The 18,174-nt window shown below is 45.9% G+C and overlaps 1 protein-coding gene across 1 annotated transcript in view; it reads right to left on the bottom strand.

The window, feature by feature from the left end:
* The window catches only part of FANCL (FA complementation group L), a 306,249-nt gene that overhangs the window by 177,117 nt on the left and 110,958 nt on the right, over positions 1 to 18,174 (bottom strand). Inside the window, exon 7 of the mRNA XM_086927492.1 lies at positions 218 to 286. Within this exon, the coding sequence (XP_086783618.1) occupies positions 218 to 286 (69 nt within the window). The remainder of the gene's footprint in view (positions 1 to 217; positions 287 to 18,174) is intronic.

The following is an 18,174-nucleotide window of genomic DNA, read 5'->3' as shown; positions in this document are numbered from 1 at the left end:
TAGTTCATGTTGCACTTATTACTTGTGAATCAATTCTATCTTTCTTTCTGGATGTTATATTTTTGGTTGTAAAGCAAGTCTCAAGTGCTTTGATATTGTTTTCAGTCTAGAATGAGATGAGTTTAAAACTTTCAAACACATTAATAAGATAGGCAAGTCTGCCAAAGAACAACATGCATTAAACCAAAGATCAACATAGAATACATTCGTGCTTTACCTGTGCTGTCCAGGAAATAGCAAATGGAACTGGAAAGTCTACTTTGCAATCCGGTGGTTCCACGGGGTACTGAAAAGAAAGCAATCAACTTATTCTGAGGACTCACTGCCATACATAGTAAAGACGTGAATGCACACAGAAAGTATTTACTTGCCGAACACAGTTATGTGAGCAACTAAAGATAAGCAAGAAAAAACTGCAAATGTGGGTACACTTTTAGACTTCATGGCATTTTTCTATAGCTTTACTAATCATGCAGTATTAATATGCGATATCTATTTATTTAATGAACTTTCTGCAACTAAAATACAATTTCCAGGGTGAATAGAGCAACAATACAGATATTTAATACACCTCAGCGTAACTTTATTTTAGCCACCGTAAAAAATGAATACATTTAAATTAGCATAATGCTTACTGCAGTACCCCCACTTTTTCTGGTCTGATTTTGCGGGTTCTAGATTTCTATGCACTGTGAAACTGCTGAGCAGTGGTCTATTGTCTGTGCTTTGCCTCTAATGCATATACTCTGCTCTGGCTTCACTTGACTGGCTAATTTATCTATCCATTAAAGCCAGTGTACATGGCGCTAAAAGTGCTACAGTGACATGGAAGTTCAATGTCACACTATTAATTATTCAAGAGTTTTATATAGCGCTGGCTAGACCCGGAGGTATCAGAGTGCTTTACATGAGGTTCCACAAAAATTACAATTACAAATTAGTTTCAATGTACATCAGTTGCTAGACAATTGCAAGAGACATAGAAGACGAGATAATTGAAGTGTAGAGGGGAAGGGGGGGCGGGGGGGAAGGGTAAAGGGATAGGCGGGAGATACGGCAGAGAGACAAAGGGAAAGTCTGTCCAAAGTCCGCCTGGGTAGGTGACGGTCGAGGGGAAATCCCAAAACCCATCTCCTCTATAGCTATCAGGTAGCTCCACAGGGCATTGGCCAAATAGCTCTGTCTCAATGGGAAAAGCAATTAAAGGAACATGGAGGGCAAAATAAATGGCGCGTAGAGAGAAGGGGGCATGGAAGGAGAGAAAGGGGGGATAGGGGAAGAGACAACAGGGAGAGACGATATGAGGTCTGTCTAACGGCCGACTGGGTAGGTGACGGCCAAGGAGGGAGTCCACAGTCCATCTCCCCTATAGCTAAACCAGGTAGCTCTATCGGGCATTCGACAAAATAGTTCAGGCTCCTGTCTGTATTAACACCACCCACTTGTATGAAAACAAATGTATGTCTCCAAACAGCAACACTGTGCTCTCACCGGGCTGCAGGTTTACAGTACTGCAGAGACATGTGGCAAGGAAAAAAACCTCTGCTTTGTAGGAAAACTTACTTTTATAAAGTAGCTAAGCGGGGGGCGTGGCTTGGCGCCCGATGGTGATGGCGGCGCCCGTGTGAAGCTCCACTGAAGCTTCGGGAGGCGCTCCGTCTACGGCGCGTCTTTTCCTGATGGACGGCTGTTTTTAGGAGGAGGACCACTCCTGGATGCCACCGCAACTCTTCATTCCCTGCTGATATGCCCTGAGACCGAGAACTTTGTCACGGCCGCCAGCTCCGTTTCAGGTAGCGGCACGGCCGCCATTTTATGACGCCGCGCACTTCGGGTTTTTCTGCTGCCGCATGGGGTTTCCTTCGTGATTGTTGCCACCCACCTCCTGGAACCTCCATATTTTTTTTCATTTCTTGGCGGTCTGCAAGCTTACTCCTGCCTCAGTTTTGATGTGGGGGGCTTCCACATCCTTGCTTCTCTCAGTCCGCCATTTTGCGAGGGTTCTGGTGTTCTATCTCAATGTTCTGATGATGTGGCGTGGGAGTGCCCGAGTTGCGAAGCGACTGCCTTCTCCTCATAAGTTGTTGCTGAACATTGGCCACACATTATCTGTCAGTTGGGTGATTCTTACTCTGCTCCACAGTGCGACGACACGTTTTTGGCCATGCCGCTTCACTTACCTCAGCCTCATTGGTTACAGTGGCAAGGGGAGTTCCCAGGATCTACCATTTGATTTTATCCTTGCTCACCGCTTCGGATTTACAGCGCATTTCTACCGCCTCATCACTATATGTACACGCCAATTAATGCTTTCATCAATGTTCTCTTGCTCTATATGATGGTGTGCTGCACGAATTTATACGCCAATAACTGCCGCTTCTTGTCTGCTTGCTGTTACTCAGCGATGTTTGACATTGCAGATGTCTTGTTAAGGGGCAAATGTGATTCTCCACTTGGTGATCAGCTTTTACTTGGCGTCTTTATGGATTAAGACCTTGTTGTCTTAAAGAGTGTCTTTTTGGACTATTTTCTTCCCCTCAATTCCACAGTAAACTGCACATATTTTTGCCTCGGAACCATTTCACCTTTCCATTTGGTGGATTTCTGTGTTTCACTGTGCACGTTTCGTTGGAACCCACCCCGTTGTGTGGGCAGCACGTGTTGCGTAGGTTGTTCTCGCCTGTTTTTCATGGGCCGACTTAAATCTACGTCACGTATACCCTCCAACACCACAACAAAGGTGGCCTTTGTGAAAAACTCCAAAGTATTTTCAGCTTTTTCTAAATTGGAGAACTCTCTCTCCTCGTCTGGCTCTGATACTGCCATGGAACCTCCTCAGTCAACAGTGGGGAAAGTTACCACCAAGAGACTGAAAAAAGATCCTCCTTCGCCTCTCAAGTCGTCTACACCTGTCTCCATGGAACTCTTGCTGGAAGAGATAAGATCTTTTCGTCCTTTTCTGGAGGAAATCGGCACCTTGCGCCCCTTTATGGAGGAAACTAATATCAAGCTTCAAGCTCTCACGGACAACTGGTCCCAAATTGAAAAGAGGGTTTCTTCGGTCGAACAGTCCGTTGCCTCATTTCAGGAAACCCACACCACGGTTTCTCATCTAACCTCGCAGGTAGGCGCTCTCCAGAAACAGGTGGAGGAATTGGAAAATAGAAATAGGCGGAACAACCTTCGCATTTACGGCTTGGTGGAAGGTCTTGAGGGTTCGGACTCAATCACTTTCTTTAAGTCCTTCCTTCCTAAATTACTCCATCTGCCAGAGGGTACGACTCTTAACATTCAGCGCACTCATCGATTGGGTCGCCCACCTACATCTGCTTCATTGTCCCAAAGGCCAAGAGGGCTCATTCTTTATTTTTTGGAGTACACTGACCTTCTGAAGGTTCTCGCCGCTGCCAAAGCTTCACTGAAATTATCATGGACTGGTTCCTCTCTGTTCTTCGCTCAGGACTACGCTAGGGCGACTGCCAATCATCGGAAGGCTTTCCTAGGCATGAGAGATGTCCTTCGCTCCATGGGTGCTAGATATGGCTTGTACCATCCCTGCCTGTTTAAAGTCACCTACAACGACAAGACGACTACCTATGAAGATCCAGTGCGCCTGCACAGCTTCATTAATGCACACAAGACTACCGCAATGGACTCTTCTGGGCCTTCCTCATCTCATCCTGGCTGAGATGATGTCCTGTTCGTTCTTGTTTTTACGATGTCCACGTTTGGTCATGTTTTGTCTTTCTATTTAGTTTTGTTCTCTTGACTGTTGCTTTCCCTCAGCTGCCTTGTTGTTGGCTGTTGCCTGCTCTTGTTTGACTTATTTTATGTAATTTGTTCTCCTACTTCCCCTCTTTGTTTCCACAGGAATTCTTCCTCGTTTGATGATGTCTCCCTAGCATCCTGCCATGCCAATCACGGATTTGTCGCCTTGCCTATGTGGCTCCCCCCCCCCCCCCCCCCCGGATCCTTCTCGTCTTGTTTTCTCCTCTTATTCTATTTCCTTTATTTTTTACTCGTCCTCACGTGTCTTAGCTTCCTTGTTTGTGCAGAAACTATAACCTCTTTTTTTTCAGGTTGTAGATTTCTTCATATTCGCTCTCCTCTTCCTTTAACCTATCTGAACGTCTCTCTAGTCTTTACTTTGCTCTCTCTTGTTGAACATTCTTTCTTTCTCACCAATTTTCTCTCTTTTTCCATTTTTCATCTCTATTCTATCTCTATTTCCTTTTTACTCATCCTTCTTCATGGGTTTTTATCTTACATTTGTATACGTTGTACTTTATAGCTTATTTTTTATAGCATGTCTTTGAACATAGCATCATGGAATGTTAAGGGTATTAACTCTCCAATTAAGCGTCAACGCATTTGATCACATCTTGCCAAATTAAATGCTGATGTGGCGTTTCTCCAGGAAACCCACCTCTCCGATATAGAATCTGCAAAGCTTAAGAGAGGTTGGGTGGGTGAGGTCTTTTATTCCAAGGTGATGGTAAACGTAATGGTGTAGCAATTTTGTGTCGTAGATCTCTCCCTTTTACAATCATTTCCCAAGAATCGGATACTAATGGCAGGTGGACACATGTCAGACTATCGCTTAGAGGTGTTGCAATCTCCCTTCTTAATGGCTTTTTTGGGCTGAATTCTCTCAATTTATTACTCAATTTATGGATGACAATTTTATTCTAGCTGGAGATTGTAATCATCCCCTAGATCCTTTTGTTGATAGGAATTCTGATGCCACTTATGTTCCCAATAAACCGCACAAACTTTTTACTCAAGCCATCTCCCAACATAAGCTTGTTGACTCCTGGCGCCTATGTAATCCGACCTTGCGGGAGTTTACTTTTCATTCTCCGTCTCACCGATCTCAGTCGCGGATCGACTACATTTTTGTTTCTCATACCCTTCCTCAAACACTCACCGCTGCTGAAATTGGTCCGATTTTGCTTTCGGATCACGCCCCTGTTGTAATCAGCGTTGATGTGCTTCCTAAGATTGACGGTCCCAAGAGGCGGCGTTTTAATAATACCCTCCTCTTGGATCCCAAATTCACTGCTCCCTTCACTGCTTTTTTTGATGAATTTTTCCGATTCAATGATGTCCCTTCCATCCCGAAGCCCACTGTTTGGGATGCTTTTAAGGCAGCAGCACGCGACTTTATTATTAACTATGTTGCAAAGAAGCATAGAGCTGCACGCCATTACACTAAGAATCTCATGTGTGACATTAAGAGATTGGAACATGTCTACTTTACCTCGCATTCTAAAGATAGTCTGACAGCTCTCGTCGCCACCAAGATGGAATTTATAGAAAAGTCTACGGAGGATGCCTTCCTATATTTGCTTAAGTCTAGTGCTAAATTTTATGGAGGTCAGAACAAGGCTGGGAAAATCCTTGCCAATTATTTGAAGGTCAAGCACAATAAGCTGAACATAGAATCCATTCAGGACACTGATTCCAACTTACAGCATAAAGATGCCGATATCCTTACTGCTTTTTCTCGCTTTTACCAAACCCTATACACCTCAGAAACCCAACCTTCTACCCATTCTCTCACACATTTTTTCTCTACTATCCAAAAACCTGCACACTTCCCTCTTGATCTTTCTTCTTTGGAGGATGACATCTCGAAGAAGGAATTGATCGCCGCGCTCAAACATCTCAAACTGAATAAAGCCCCTGGACCTGACAGTTTTACAGTTGAATTTTATCTTCACTTTTCCAACTTGTTACTTCCGAAACTACATTCTCTCCTTAACACCTTTGCTGTTCTAGGTAACTCCTCAGGTACCTTCTACGATGCACACATTTGTTTAATTCCCAAGGAAGGAAAGGATGTGAAGCATTGCAAGAATTATAGGCCCATTTCCCTTGTCAACATTGACTACAACATTTTTGCTAAGGCTTTGGCGATAGGGTTGGATCACTTACTTCCTGACTTATTGGGCGAAGAGCAGTCTGGTTTTGTCAAGGGTCGGTATATCACTGACAATACTAGACCATTGTTTAACATACTGTCAAAGTCATCCCATCTCCAGCATTCCCTTGCAGCGATTGCCTTAGATGCTGAGAAGGCGTTTGATAGGGTCGAATGGCCATATCTTTTCCATACTCTCGGTTGGTTTGGTTTTGGCCCTAAATTCATTTCCCTAGTTTCCTTGTTGTATTCTCACCCACGGGCTGCGGTCTGTGCGAACGGTCAGATTTCCGCTTACTTTGATCTTGGTAGAGGTGTTCGCCAAGGTTGCCCCCTTTCACCTTTCCTTTTCAATCTCGCTTTAGGGCCCTTTTTGTCCAAACTTCGCCAGAATCCCGACATACATGGTTTTCAGACTGCAGAATTTTCCATTAAACTTGCTGCTTATGCAGACGATATTTTACTCTTCATTTCCAATCCCACAGAATCCATTCCTGCTTTCCTAGAGGAAGTGCGGATTTACACCTCCATCTCGGGCTATAAGCTCAACAATGACAAATGTGAGATCCTTCCCCTCACGAAATTCACCTTTAAACCGGATTTCAATGCTTCCAATTTTGCCTGGAGCCCTTCCCATATTAAATGTTTGGGTATACACATCACCCCTACTATATCAGATACCATTCCCCTCTGTTTGAATAAGTGTTCTCAGAAAATATCTGACCTTACAGCTAGGTGGCATCCTCTCTACTTATCTTGGTGGGGTCGCCTCAACACCATTAAGATGATGTTATCCCCCATAATTCTCTACACAATCTCTAATATCCCTGTCTCCATCCCAGCCAAATTCTTTAAGAAAATTAATTCGATCTTGTCCTCTTTCTTATGGCATGCCAAGAAACCCAGAATGTCCCTTGCTAAACTAATTCGCCCTGCTTCTAAATGTGGAGTCAATTTCCCGGACTTTCCAGCTTATCACAAGGCCATTTTGCTACGCCAGGCTTCTTTTTGGTTCCAAGATCCTGCCTCCCCCTGCCCTTTGTGGACTAAGGTTGAGCGCCTTTTCCTTTCCCCATTCTCCTTTGCTGAATATATCTCTTTCTCCCGTAAACCTTCTTCGATTCCCACCCTCATCCATAAATTCACTGTCAAGCTCCTTCTATCCTCCAATCCTCCTCCCCCTGTGACTACTGCTGACTTTCTCTCGTCCGCCATTTGGCACAACAAGTATCTTTTAATTAATAACAGACCCTTTTCCTGGAAATCCTTGAAGACCAGAGGACTGTTATGGATTTCGCAGTTATTCTCCAATTCCACCTTTCAGCCCTTTAGCACTCTATGTTCCTCCGTGGATTTACCTTTATCCTTTGCTTCCAAATATCTCTTACTGAAAGCAGTGGTTATGGAGGTTTACACGCGACTCATGCAAACAGCACCCTCTTCCACTTCTGACCCAGCTCTTCGACTTCACTCTCTCCTCCATACTACTCCTAAAACTTCTACTATCTACAAACACCTTCATGCACATACATCTCCTAGGTCCAAGTCCAAGGTAGAGGAGCAGTGGGAACAGGACCCTTGATACTTCATGGCCAATATCCCTGTGGGACAGGATATGGACAAAGGTTCGTAAATCGTCTCGATCGGCGTCTGACGCAATCCTTGTTTTTCATTTACAACAGGTTGCTTCATACTCCTTTTACCCTTAGCAAGCGATTTTCAACTGTTTCAGATGCTTGTTGGTCCTGCTCCCTACCACATGCTACTTTGTTTCATATGTTATTTGTCTGTAAACATGTGCATGACTTTTGGTTGCAGGTTTGGGCTCAAATTAATGTAATTTTTCATACCTGTATTTCCTTATCCTACACCCATCTCTTTTTAGGGAGCCTCTCTCCTTGCTGGGAGGGGATTGATCTACCTGTTCGCATTATTGATTTGTTATTGGCAGTTGCGTTTCAACAGATTACCATCAATTGGAAGACTTCTTCTCACATTGCTTTTAAAGCATGGTGGTATAATGTTTGTTATAATCACAGACTTGATACTGCTTTTGTGTTTCCTGCCCAATTGGCAGTCAAACGTTCAGATCTATGGCTCCCTGTTACATTGTATTTGGATACCTGTGTTACTCGTACATTTCGCCCACGTTCCGCTCAACAGGTGGTTCCCAAACCCCCCTGATACCCTTTTCATTTCCTTTATTTTTCTGCACTATTACCTAATATGTCATTATTTGCATTTGCTTCAGTTGTACACTTATTGTATCCCTTTTAATCCTGTTGCCCATGATGAGTTTTTTGTTATTTCAACTCCTTGTAAAAGTATATCTTGTTTATTTTTCTTTGTTCCCTCCCTCCCTTTCCCTTCTCTCCCTCATTTCTCTTCCTTCATTATGTACTGATGCCTTATTTTATGATTAATACAATTTTTCTTAAAACTTAAAAAATAAAGTAGCTAAGCCACTCCTAACACCAAAGAACGAAATGCTCATTATATAAAAGTGGGGCCATGCTAGATGGAGGAAAAGATAACACCCCCACCCCCCCAACAAAGTGAACAGTTGCAAAAAGAGGTTTTCAATGTGTAGATAATACACCTGCATGTTTTATGAATAGGCCTTGTCAGGAATCAAATCACTTTAACCTAGCTAGACTCCTGAAAATGTCACACTGGAGAAGAGTAGTTCTTCTTTACTTAATTTTGAAAATCTAATTAAGGAGGAGAAAGCAGATTTGTGTTAGCTTTAGTGTACAGTGATTTTATAACAGTACACGTTGTGCTACTTAAGAGAGGACTGGTTTAGGACTCGTTTTCCTGGCAGCCCTGCTCCATCGATTACCCCTTGTGCAGTTCCATGACACACATAACTTTAGGTGTTACAAACCACACATGGTAAAAGAAGCAGTTCCATAAGAAAGAGAAACAACTGGCCGACAACTGTGGGCAAACTACTGGAAAAGCAGGAAGCCAACAGGCATCAGTATCTGCAAGGAGGCACGATGAAGCTTGATATCACACAAAGAATGGTAGAAGGTTTGATAATGGAATAAACCAGGACTTACAAAAGGAGAGAATGATACAATCTATTTTTCATTTAGCCCTCCATCTTTATCAATTCACTGTATTCTCATGTGCTGGTTCAGATCAGGCTTTTCCACAGAAAATAAACCACAATCCAATAGGCACGTTTTATCAATTCTTTAAAAAAAAATTACATCATTAAGCATGCTTTGTACACTCCAAATGCCACATCAACTGTGAAATTCATAAACGGAAATGGAATTCAGATGGGAAGGAATATTAAATATTGAAGCAGAATTGTGAAAAACCACAAAAAGGATTTCCAGGAAGCAAGCACCTTTAAACTGAACCCAATTTGCGGCACTAGTTTAAAAAAAAAAGTACAATCAATCATTTTTTTTTAGAGCGCACTACTCACCCGCGAGAGTCTTAAGGTGCTGGGGAAGGGGGTTGCGGGGGTGGTTGGCTCCGTTAGGGTCAATCGAAGAGCCAGGTCTTGAGGTCCATTCTGAATTGGTGCAGTGCCATGCTCCGTCGGAAGTGAAGGGGGGAGTTTGTTTCTGGTCTTGGCTGCGAGGTAGGAGAAGGATCTTCCACCAGCTCTGATCCTGTAGAAGCGAGTGATCGTGGCTAGGGCGATGTCAGCCGAGTGGAGGTTTCTCTTTGGGACATGGAAGGAGATTCTGTCGTTGAGATATTGGTGTCCGGTGTTGTGGAGGGCTTTGTAGGCATGTGTGAGCAGCTTGAAGGTTGTTCTTTTTTCGACAGTGAGCCAGTGGAGGTCGCAAAGGTGTTGGGTAATGTGGCTGTGTTGTGAGATATCGAGGAGAAGTCTGGCTGCGGTATTCTGGAGTTTGTGGAGGAGATACTTACTTGCAGTGGCATAGCTTTTCAAAATTGCCACTACCTAAAAAGATGCAGGATTATCATCCGCAATTAGCCCCTTTGAATAAAGTTGCTAAAGTACAGAAAACAAATCTGTGGCTCCACCACAATTTTCCAGCATGGCAATCGAAGCCAGAACTTATCCTGGGCCTCCATATTCATTCTTCCAGGCTACGAATTAATGGGCAAATTGACGTATAGGCCCAGGAAGCCGCTACCATGCCTGCTCTCTCTCCCCAGTACCTGTGAGGAAGATCGGCATCATTTGTACCGGGACTCAATTGCTTTTTCATTGCCATCTCGTGTCAAACACTTCCACACAACCCACCTGGTCATTTTTGCTGATGCCTGAGGAAAATTCTGACACGACAAAAACCATCTTGCAGCCTGCATTTCTGCCCAGGAACTGTCACACGCCCAACCCCCCCCCCCGCCCCTGTTCTCTGCAGTTTACCAGAAAGACAGGAGACACTCACCCTGAGTAAATGGTTTATTCTCCATCTCCTGCTCCCAGCCTGGTAAACATCCTTGACACCATGATCAGGTTATCTGGACAATGGTCTGACTGCCGGCCCTTAATCAGAGTGATTAAACAATTACTTGAAAGACCGGGCTTTGATCAAGGCAATTGAACAATGACCTGAAAAGACAAATCATTGTTCTCTCTGCTTTGATCAAGGCTTAGTGTACCAAGCCTTGACTAGGTCACCATCTACAAACGCCGTCTGGACCTGGTTATCAACTGCAAACACTGCCCTGATTAAGCAATGAACTAACAGCTAACCGACTGGGATGAAAAAGTATAAAAGGCTTGTAAGCTACAGAGTGAAGTAGCAGCCTCCTGGGTTTTGCCTCTGACTAGCTTGGGACTCTGTTCCATAGCCCGGGCTATTGAAATAAATCTGGGTTCCTCCGGCAGATTAAGGCTCCTATGTCTCCTTTTACTAAGTATGGAAGATTTGGGCGGTTCCCCCGCCGCCGAGACCCAGTAAGTGGGTTATCACGGTTCTTCAAATGGCGCCTGAACAGGAACTCCACAAGCACAAAGGTCAGGCCCGGTGAATGTGAGGAGGTGCACGGAGAGACTCAGACAGAGGCACCCTACCCGAGGGATTCATGTATTCCGGTAGACCGAACGACTTGCCCGCTGTCCCTCCACACCCGCTCTGGGCCACATGACCACGTTCTCGCTGGAGTCCCCTAGCAAAACCTTTCTGGAGCAGGACACAGCCCTACGTCTGCAGATGACAACTACCCCTGTGTGAGGTAAGGGTGGACTGATCATCCACCAAGTCTGTATGATTCTGTTATTGACTTTTGCAAAAACCAAGTTATTATTGACTTTTGCCAAGCCAAGCAAGCGAGGTGAAGTTTTAAAAACCTGCTGGTGTCTGTTCTGTATGATTCTGCTGGTATTGACGTTTGCAAAAGCCAAGCAAGCAAGGTGAGTTTTAAAAAACCCGCTGGTGTCTGTTATCTTTTTTTTAGCATGCCAGTCAGTAGTAAGTTCAAGAGATTATGTTGTTGTATTTGTACGCAGGACTCCCAGCTGGAGGCGGTCTGTCAGCTTCCTCCAGAAGGGACCCCTGGCCATACGATGTATGTTAAACATGGCCCTTCTGCCATAATGTTTTCCTCATTCTGGGTAAAATATAAATAAAAAAAGTAACGCGGAATTACAGTGGCCACTTTATGGCTCCTTTAATTTCCAAGTTCTCTCCAGCTTAGAGGAACAATTAATGAAAAGAAAACGCGCCCGTCTAGGTTTGAATCTGTCCGATTTTGGAGGAAAAAGATAGAGCAGAGAGCTAGAAAACAGAAGGCTCAAGAAAGAAAACAGGAACGTATGTCAATGGCCGACCACGGAAGAGAAAATTTACAAAATCAAATTACAAAATCAGTAGAAATAGCTGATGGGGAGCATGGGGCACGGGTACAAAAATGTTATCCAGCTCGTGAGGAGAAAGGAAAGGGCCATATGGAAGGGGGAGAAGAAGGTGATTCCTTGCTTGATGTCATGATGCATGCTATAAAGCCTTCCTGCATATGCCCCAATGTACCCTGCCCTGATGCCTCACAACCCGCATGTACCCCCGCCACCACCCACTCCTGCCCCCACTGCCCCTCCTACTGTTCTCCCTGTCACACGGACCTTCCCAACTTTTCCTATGACACCAACCACACCCGTTAACCCTGTCCTCGTTGCGGGAAGGACAACACGACTCCATCCGCCTAACCCCTGCGGCCTTACCCCTACCCGCCCTTTTCCTACTTCCCCGTGGTCTACAGTTAAGCAGGATTTATATAAATTGTTGAATTCCCCCCGACTGGCCTCCCTGCGCTCTGCAGTCAACTTTTCGTCCCTTCGAGAAAATGACCTACAGAGGCAACAGTGTGAATGTTGGATAAATAACGGGAATATTTATACCTTTAAAGAAATATGGTCCACCTTTTCTCAGTGGACGATTATGGAACAGACCACCTGGGCTGAATATATGTGTCATGCAAAGATTTGAGAATGTGCTTAATGGACCTTAGATCACAAAAAAAAATAGGCGATGTTCAGGGAGAGGGGATGTTTGGCGCTATGTCTGCTGTAATGGCTTACCGTGATATGACAACTTTTCTCAACACCCCTCTGGAAACAGCTATGTCAATGAGCGAGGCGGCCCCTGTCTTTGTTAACGCACTTACCGATGCCCAAAATAATGGCTATGGGGCTGTTGAAGCACACTGGCGCAGGCTTTGAATTCATGTTCCTTGGAAAAGGTCAGAAGTAATGCAGTTAAAAGGACAATTGCCAGATCCCCGGAAGAATCCGGCTGCCTTTTACAGAGAATTAGGTCAGATTATATCTGCAGGTACTCTCGTTCTTGAGGATATAGATTTATTTTTTGGTACGGTTGTCCCACTGAAATTTGGGACAAGATTCGACATACTGACCATGAAGTGGCATTGGGAGGAAAATGGGCTGACTTAGAGGCTATGGAAGAAGCAAGGGTAGGAGGGACTAAACCAGAAGCTGCTATCCTGACTTTGCCCGGTACAAAAATGACGTTTATGAAAACACTTTTGCCGGAAACTGTCATTAACTAGGATAAAATAAACACCTGTAGGCAGCGAAAAGATGAGAATGTGGCGGACTTCTTTACCCGTTTTGAGACAGAATACAAGGGACACAGTGGTTTGGATCCCCGGACCCCAGGTTCTGACCCAGTATTTGTCTATAAGTTTGTCAGCAACTTGCTTCCTGAGATCTCCGCCAGGCTTAGGAAAGTTGATAGTATGTGGTCTGCCCAAACTATGACTGGTATCTTGGCTGTGGCACAATATCATGAGAATAGGGAGAATGAAGATAGAGACAGGGAAATTAGGAAGGTTAGGGATCTTAAGATGAAGGTACTTCTGCAGCTGGCTTACCCTCCCTGAGGTCCCGATGCCCGCAGGAATTTTAGACCTCAACTCCAAGCCCTTCCGAGGGCTCGCCAGTCTACCCCCTCCAGACCTCAACACACGGGAGCCCTCCAAACAGATCTGTGTGCTTATTGTAAGGGGTACGGCCATTGGATAGATGAGTATCCCGTGTTAGCTGAAAACATCCGAACAGGGAAAACTCTGCCTCGCGCTCCTAGGGAACGAGGCCAACTAGGGACCATGGCCCGCCCCATCCACAGGATAAAGAAAGTAGGCCCAGGGTGACGCTCCCGTCCGGCCGCGCCCGGCCAACAGGTTTGATGGGTACGAAGAAACACACACTTATTACAATGATGATTATGACGAAGTTGATGAGACAGGATCCTACCAAGCATAGGACAGCCAGGAAAGGGGTATTACCACGGTGCAAATTCCAGGGGTTCAAAGGGGCCCATATGTTCAAATGTCAGTTGTGGGGAACATAAAGAATTTTCCTTTGGATACTGGGGCCACCAGGTCTTCCATTGCATGTCTATCAGTCCCGGAGGCACCCCTTTCTGGCAATATGAATGTCTCTGTGGGTTTTACAGGAACACCTGTGACCAGCCCCGACTCTGAACCCCTCCCTCTCGATATTGGCCCTGCACATGTTGACGCTCCCTTGGTCCTTACTACAGGTTGCAGTGAAAACTTGTTAGGCATGGATTTACTGAAAGCTCTGTATGCGACCATATCATGTAGTCCCCAAGGTGTATCCCTAACAATTTCTCCCACCGCAGCTTCCTACATGTATCTGTCCGGTCCCCTCCCACCAGAGTTGCAGTCTTTACCTTCCTCCCTCTGGGCATCATCAGACACTGATGTAGGGTGTCTCAACATTTCCCCTCATGTGGTACGCATCCAGCCAGGTGCACTTCTCCCCCGCCTCCGACAGTATTGACTACCCGCGGAAGGAGAAATGGCCCTTTTGACAAGTAATATCTGAATTGATGGACAAGGGAGTAGTGGAGGAGACACGTGGCAATATCTGTAACAGTCCCATTATTCCTGTTCTTAAAAAGACCAATGGAGATGCTCTCTCCCCTAAAATATACCGATTTGTGATTGACCTGAGAGCCCTTAACAAAATAACAATCTCCCAATATCCTGTTGTCCCCGACATTACAGCCCTCTTAACGATGGTCTCTTCTGACGCCACGCACTTCTCGGTCATAGACCTGAAGAATGCTTTTTCAGCATTCCTATACATTCTGGCAGCAGATATTTTTTTTTGGTTTCTCCCTTGGTGGGCGGAGCTTTAGATTCTGCCACGCCCCTCAAGGTTTCACCGAGAGCCCCAGTATCTATAGTCCAGCCCTGTAAAGTCAACTAGATTCCTTCAAACTCCCTTATAATTCCACACTATTACAATATGCAGTTGACCTCCTCATTGCTGCAAATTCTGCCCCAGCATGTAAAGAAGCTACTCTCTGTTTGTTACGCCACCTTGCCCTCCATAATCACAAAGTCTCTTTGAAAAAGCTTCAATTTTATCAAGAGAAAATGACCTATTAAGGTCATCTCCTCTCGAAGGAGGGAAGGCAGCTCACCGCTGATCGTGTAGCCATTATCAATGCTATGAGGGCCCTACGAACACAAAAGCAGGTGCGAGCCTTCATAGGCCTAACCTCATATTGTCGACAGTGGATTTCCAATTTTTCGGCCATGATCAAACCTCTTCTTGCCCTCACCACTAAGGACATATCAGACAGTTCCTTTCCATGGACTACAGAGCATGCGCAGGCCTTCCAAGATTTGAAGAGGGCCATGTGTACTGCTCCAGTCCTCGGTACTCCTGACTATAGCAAACATTTTTTTCTTTTTGTACATGAGACGGACGGCTGTGCATTCGCTGTCTTGACCCAGATGTTTGGAGGTCACCAACGGCCATGTGCCTATTTTTCAGCCACCTTAGATCCTGTTGCAAGGGCTCTCCCAGGATACCTACGGGCGACCGCTGCGGCCGCCCTCATGGTCCGTCAGAGTGCAGGAATCATCATGAACTCCCCACCCCACTGACTCTGATGGTCCCCCATTCTGTAGATACCCTCCTTAATAATGAATATGCTACTTACCAGTATGCATCTGTTCTTGGCATGTAGGGCTGCTAACATTCATATCTTAGCATTAGATCGCCACCTAGTGTTGGGTCCGGATGATCGCACATTGTTGTCCTGGAAGAGTCTTCGAAGTATCCTGAGATGGGTGGCTCCTCCCCTGGACTACAGTGCGCATGGGCATCGGCTCCATCCCCAGATTGTTTTTCGCCATTGTGGCAGAGGATGGAGTGAAAAGTGTAAAGGATGTCCATGCTAATGATTGAATACAATAGTATATCTGCAGCTGCGACAGGCACCGGGGAGGAGGGTGGGCGATATGAATGTTAGCAGCCCTACATGCCAAGAACAGATGCATACTGGTAAGTAGCATATTCAGTTCGAGGCATGTGGGCTGCTAAATTCATATCTTAGCATAGAATACATAGCAGTCCCTCCATCAGCGGCGGTTGCCCGTGCCAGCTGCAGAAACCTGAAAAAGTGTCTTGAGAACAGCCTGTCCTACAGCCGCTTGCTGTTTGGAATGTACATCAACACAGTAGTGTTTTGTAAAGGTATGTGGTGTAATCCACGTGGCTGCTCTGCAAATGTCCTCTAAAGGAATGTTTCCTAGGAAAGCCATGGAAGCCCCCAATTTGCGTGTGGAGTGCGCCCTTGGGGGTATTGTTAAAGTGCGCTTGGCTTTTTGATAACAGATTTGAATGCACTTAACAATCCATCTGGCTATTCCTGCTTTGGAAATCGGGTTGCCTTTGTGTTGTGGTGAGAAGGCAACAAAAAGTTGTTTTGTTTTCCTAAAGTGTTGTGTCCTGTCTATGTAGTACATCAACGCCCTCCGTACGTCTAACGTATGGAGCATTCTTTCCGCCACTGTTTGTGGGTTCTGGAAGAATGCCGGCAAGTCGATAGTTTGGTTGAGATGAAAATGTGACACCACCTTTGGAAGGAATTTGGGGTTAGTACGTAGCACTACCCTATTTGGATGAATCTGAATGAATGGCTCTTGGATTGTGAGCGCTTGTAGCTCACTAACACGCCTCAGTGACGTAATAGCAATTAGGAAAGCTACTTTCCACGTTAGGAATTGCAGTTCACACGAGTGCAGTGGCTCAAATGGCGGTCCCATCAGTCTGGTGAGGACCACATTGAGGTTCCACACCGGGGCTGGCGGTGTTCTTGGGGGAATGACTCGTTTCAGACCTTCAAGAAACGCTTTAATGGCAGGCACCCTGAAGACTGAGAGGTGCTGCCTATTTTGAAGGTAAGCTGCGATGGCGGATAGATGTATCCGAATAGAAGTGAACGCTAGCTTGCACTTATACAGGTGTAACAGATAGCAAATGATGTTAGGGATAGATGCATCTAGCGGGTTTATGTCATTGTCTGCACAGTAAATGACAAAACGTTTCCATTTTGCGGCATAGCATGCCCTGGTTGACGGCTTCCTCGCCTCCTTGATGATGTTCATGCATTCAGGAGGTAGGTTGAGGTATCCAAACTCTAAGACTTCAGGAGCCAGATCGCTAGGTTGAGCTGTTGCGGATCTGGATGCTGAATTTCTCCATGGTTCTGCTTCAGAAGTCTGGGCGTGAGGCGCAGTCTTTGATGCGGCACCACTGAGAGTTCGAGGAACGTGGTGTACCAGGCTTGGCGCGCCCACGTTGGAGCAACTAGGATGAGTGTCATTGAGTGTTGCCTTAGTTTTCTCGCCACCAGTGGTATCAGAGGTGTCGGGGGAAAAGCGTAAGCAAATTTGCCTGACCAGTTCATCCATATCGCATTGCCCTGCGATTGGGGGTGTGGGAACCTGGCGGCGAAGCTTTGGCATTTTGCGTTCTCCCTTGTGGCGAACAGGTCTATGTCTGGACGACCCCACCTTTGGAAGTACGGCTGGAGTACCGATGGATGTATCTCCCACTCGTGCATTTGATGACTGTATCTGCTGAGCAGATCCGCCATCTGATTGTCCTTCCCTGGGAGGTGTTCTGCCATGAGGAAGATGTTCCTCTGAATGGCCCACTTCCACATGCTCTGAGCCAGGTGAGACAGCTGTGGTGAGTGGGTGCCTCCCTGCTTTTGGATGTAGTACATCGCGGTCATGTTGTCCGTCCGGACTAACACCACCTTGTTGCACAGATGTACAATGAAGGACTTGAGTGCCATGAAGATCGCCATCAGTTCTAGATAGTTGATGTGCATCTTCTGCTGCTGCGTCGTCCATAGTCCCTGCACCGTGTAAGTGAGCAGATGAGCTCCCCATCCCTGGAGAGATGCGTCCGTTGTCAGGATAACCTGTGGCACTGGCTCCTGGAACAGTCGGCCCTTGCAAAGGTTGTGTGGAGTCCACCAATGCAGAGAGTTGTATGCCCGACTGGTAACCAACACTAGGTCTGTTAATTGTCCCTGAGCCTGTGTCCACTGATTTGCTAAGCACTCCTGGAGCGGGCGCATATGCAACCGTGCGTGAGGGACTATGAAGATGCAGGAGGCCATCATGCCTATCAACTGCATGAACACTCTTGCTGGAAGTGAGTGTCCCGGTCTGAACTTCTGGATTAAAGACTGTATGCCGTCTATCCTGACCTGGTTTGGTTGCGCCTTGGCCGTCAGGGTATTGATTGTCGCACCCAGAAACTGCCGGACATGTGCCGGCTGCAGGTGTGACTTTGGGTAATTCAACGAGAAACCCAGGTCGTGAAGGAGGTGAATGGTAGTCGACATGTCCGCGGCGCACTGCTGTTCCGACCTGGCTTGAACGAGCCAGTCGTCGAGGTAGGGGTAGACATGGATGTTCTGCCTCCTGAGGTGCGCTGCCACTGTCGCCAGACACTT

Source organism: Lissotriton vulgaris, chromosome 6, assembly GCF_964263255.1.
Source record: "Lissotriton vulgaris chromosome 6, aLisVul1.2, whole genome shotgun sequence".
NCBI classification, from domain to species: domain Eukaryota; kingdom Metazoa; phylum Chordata; class Amphibia; order Caudata; family Salamandridae; genus Lissotriton; species Lissotriton vulgaris.
Note: the sequence above shows the minus strand (reverse complement) of the source record. Positions and strands in the feature narration are given on the sequence as shown.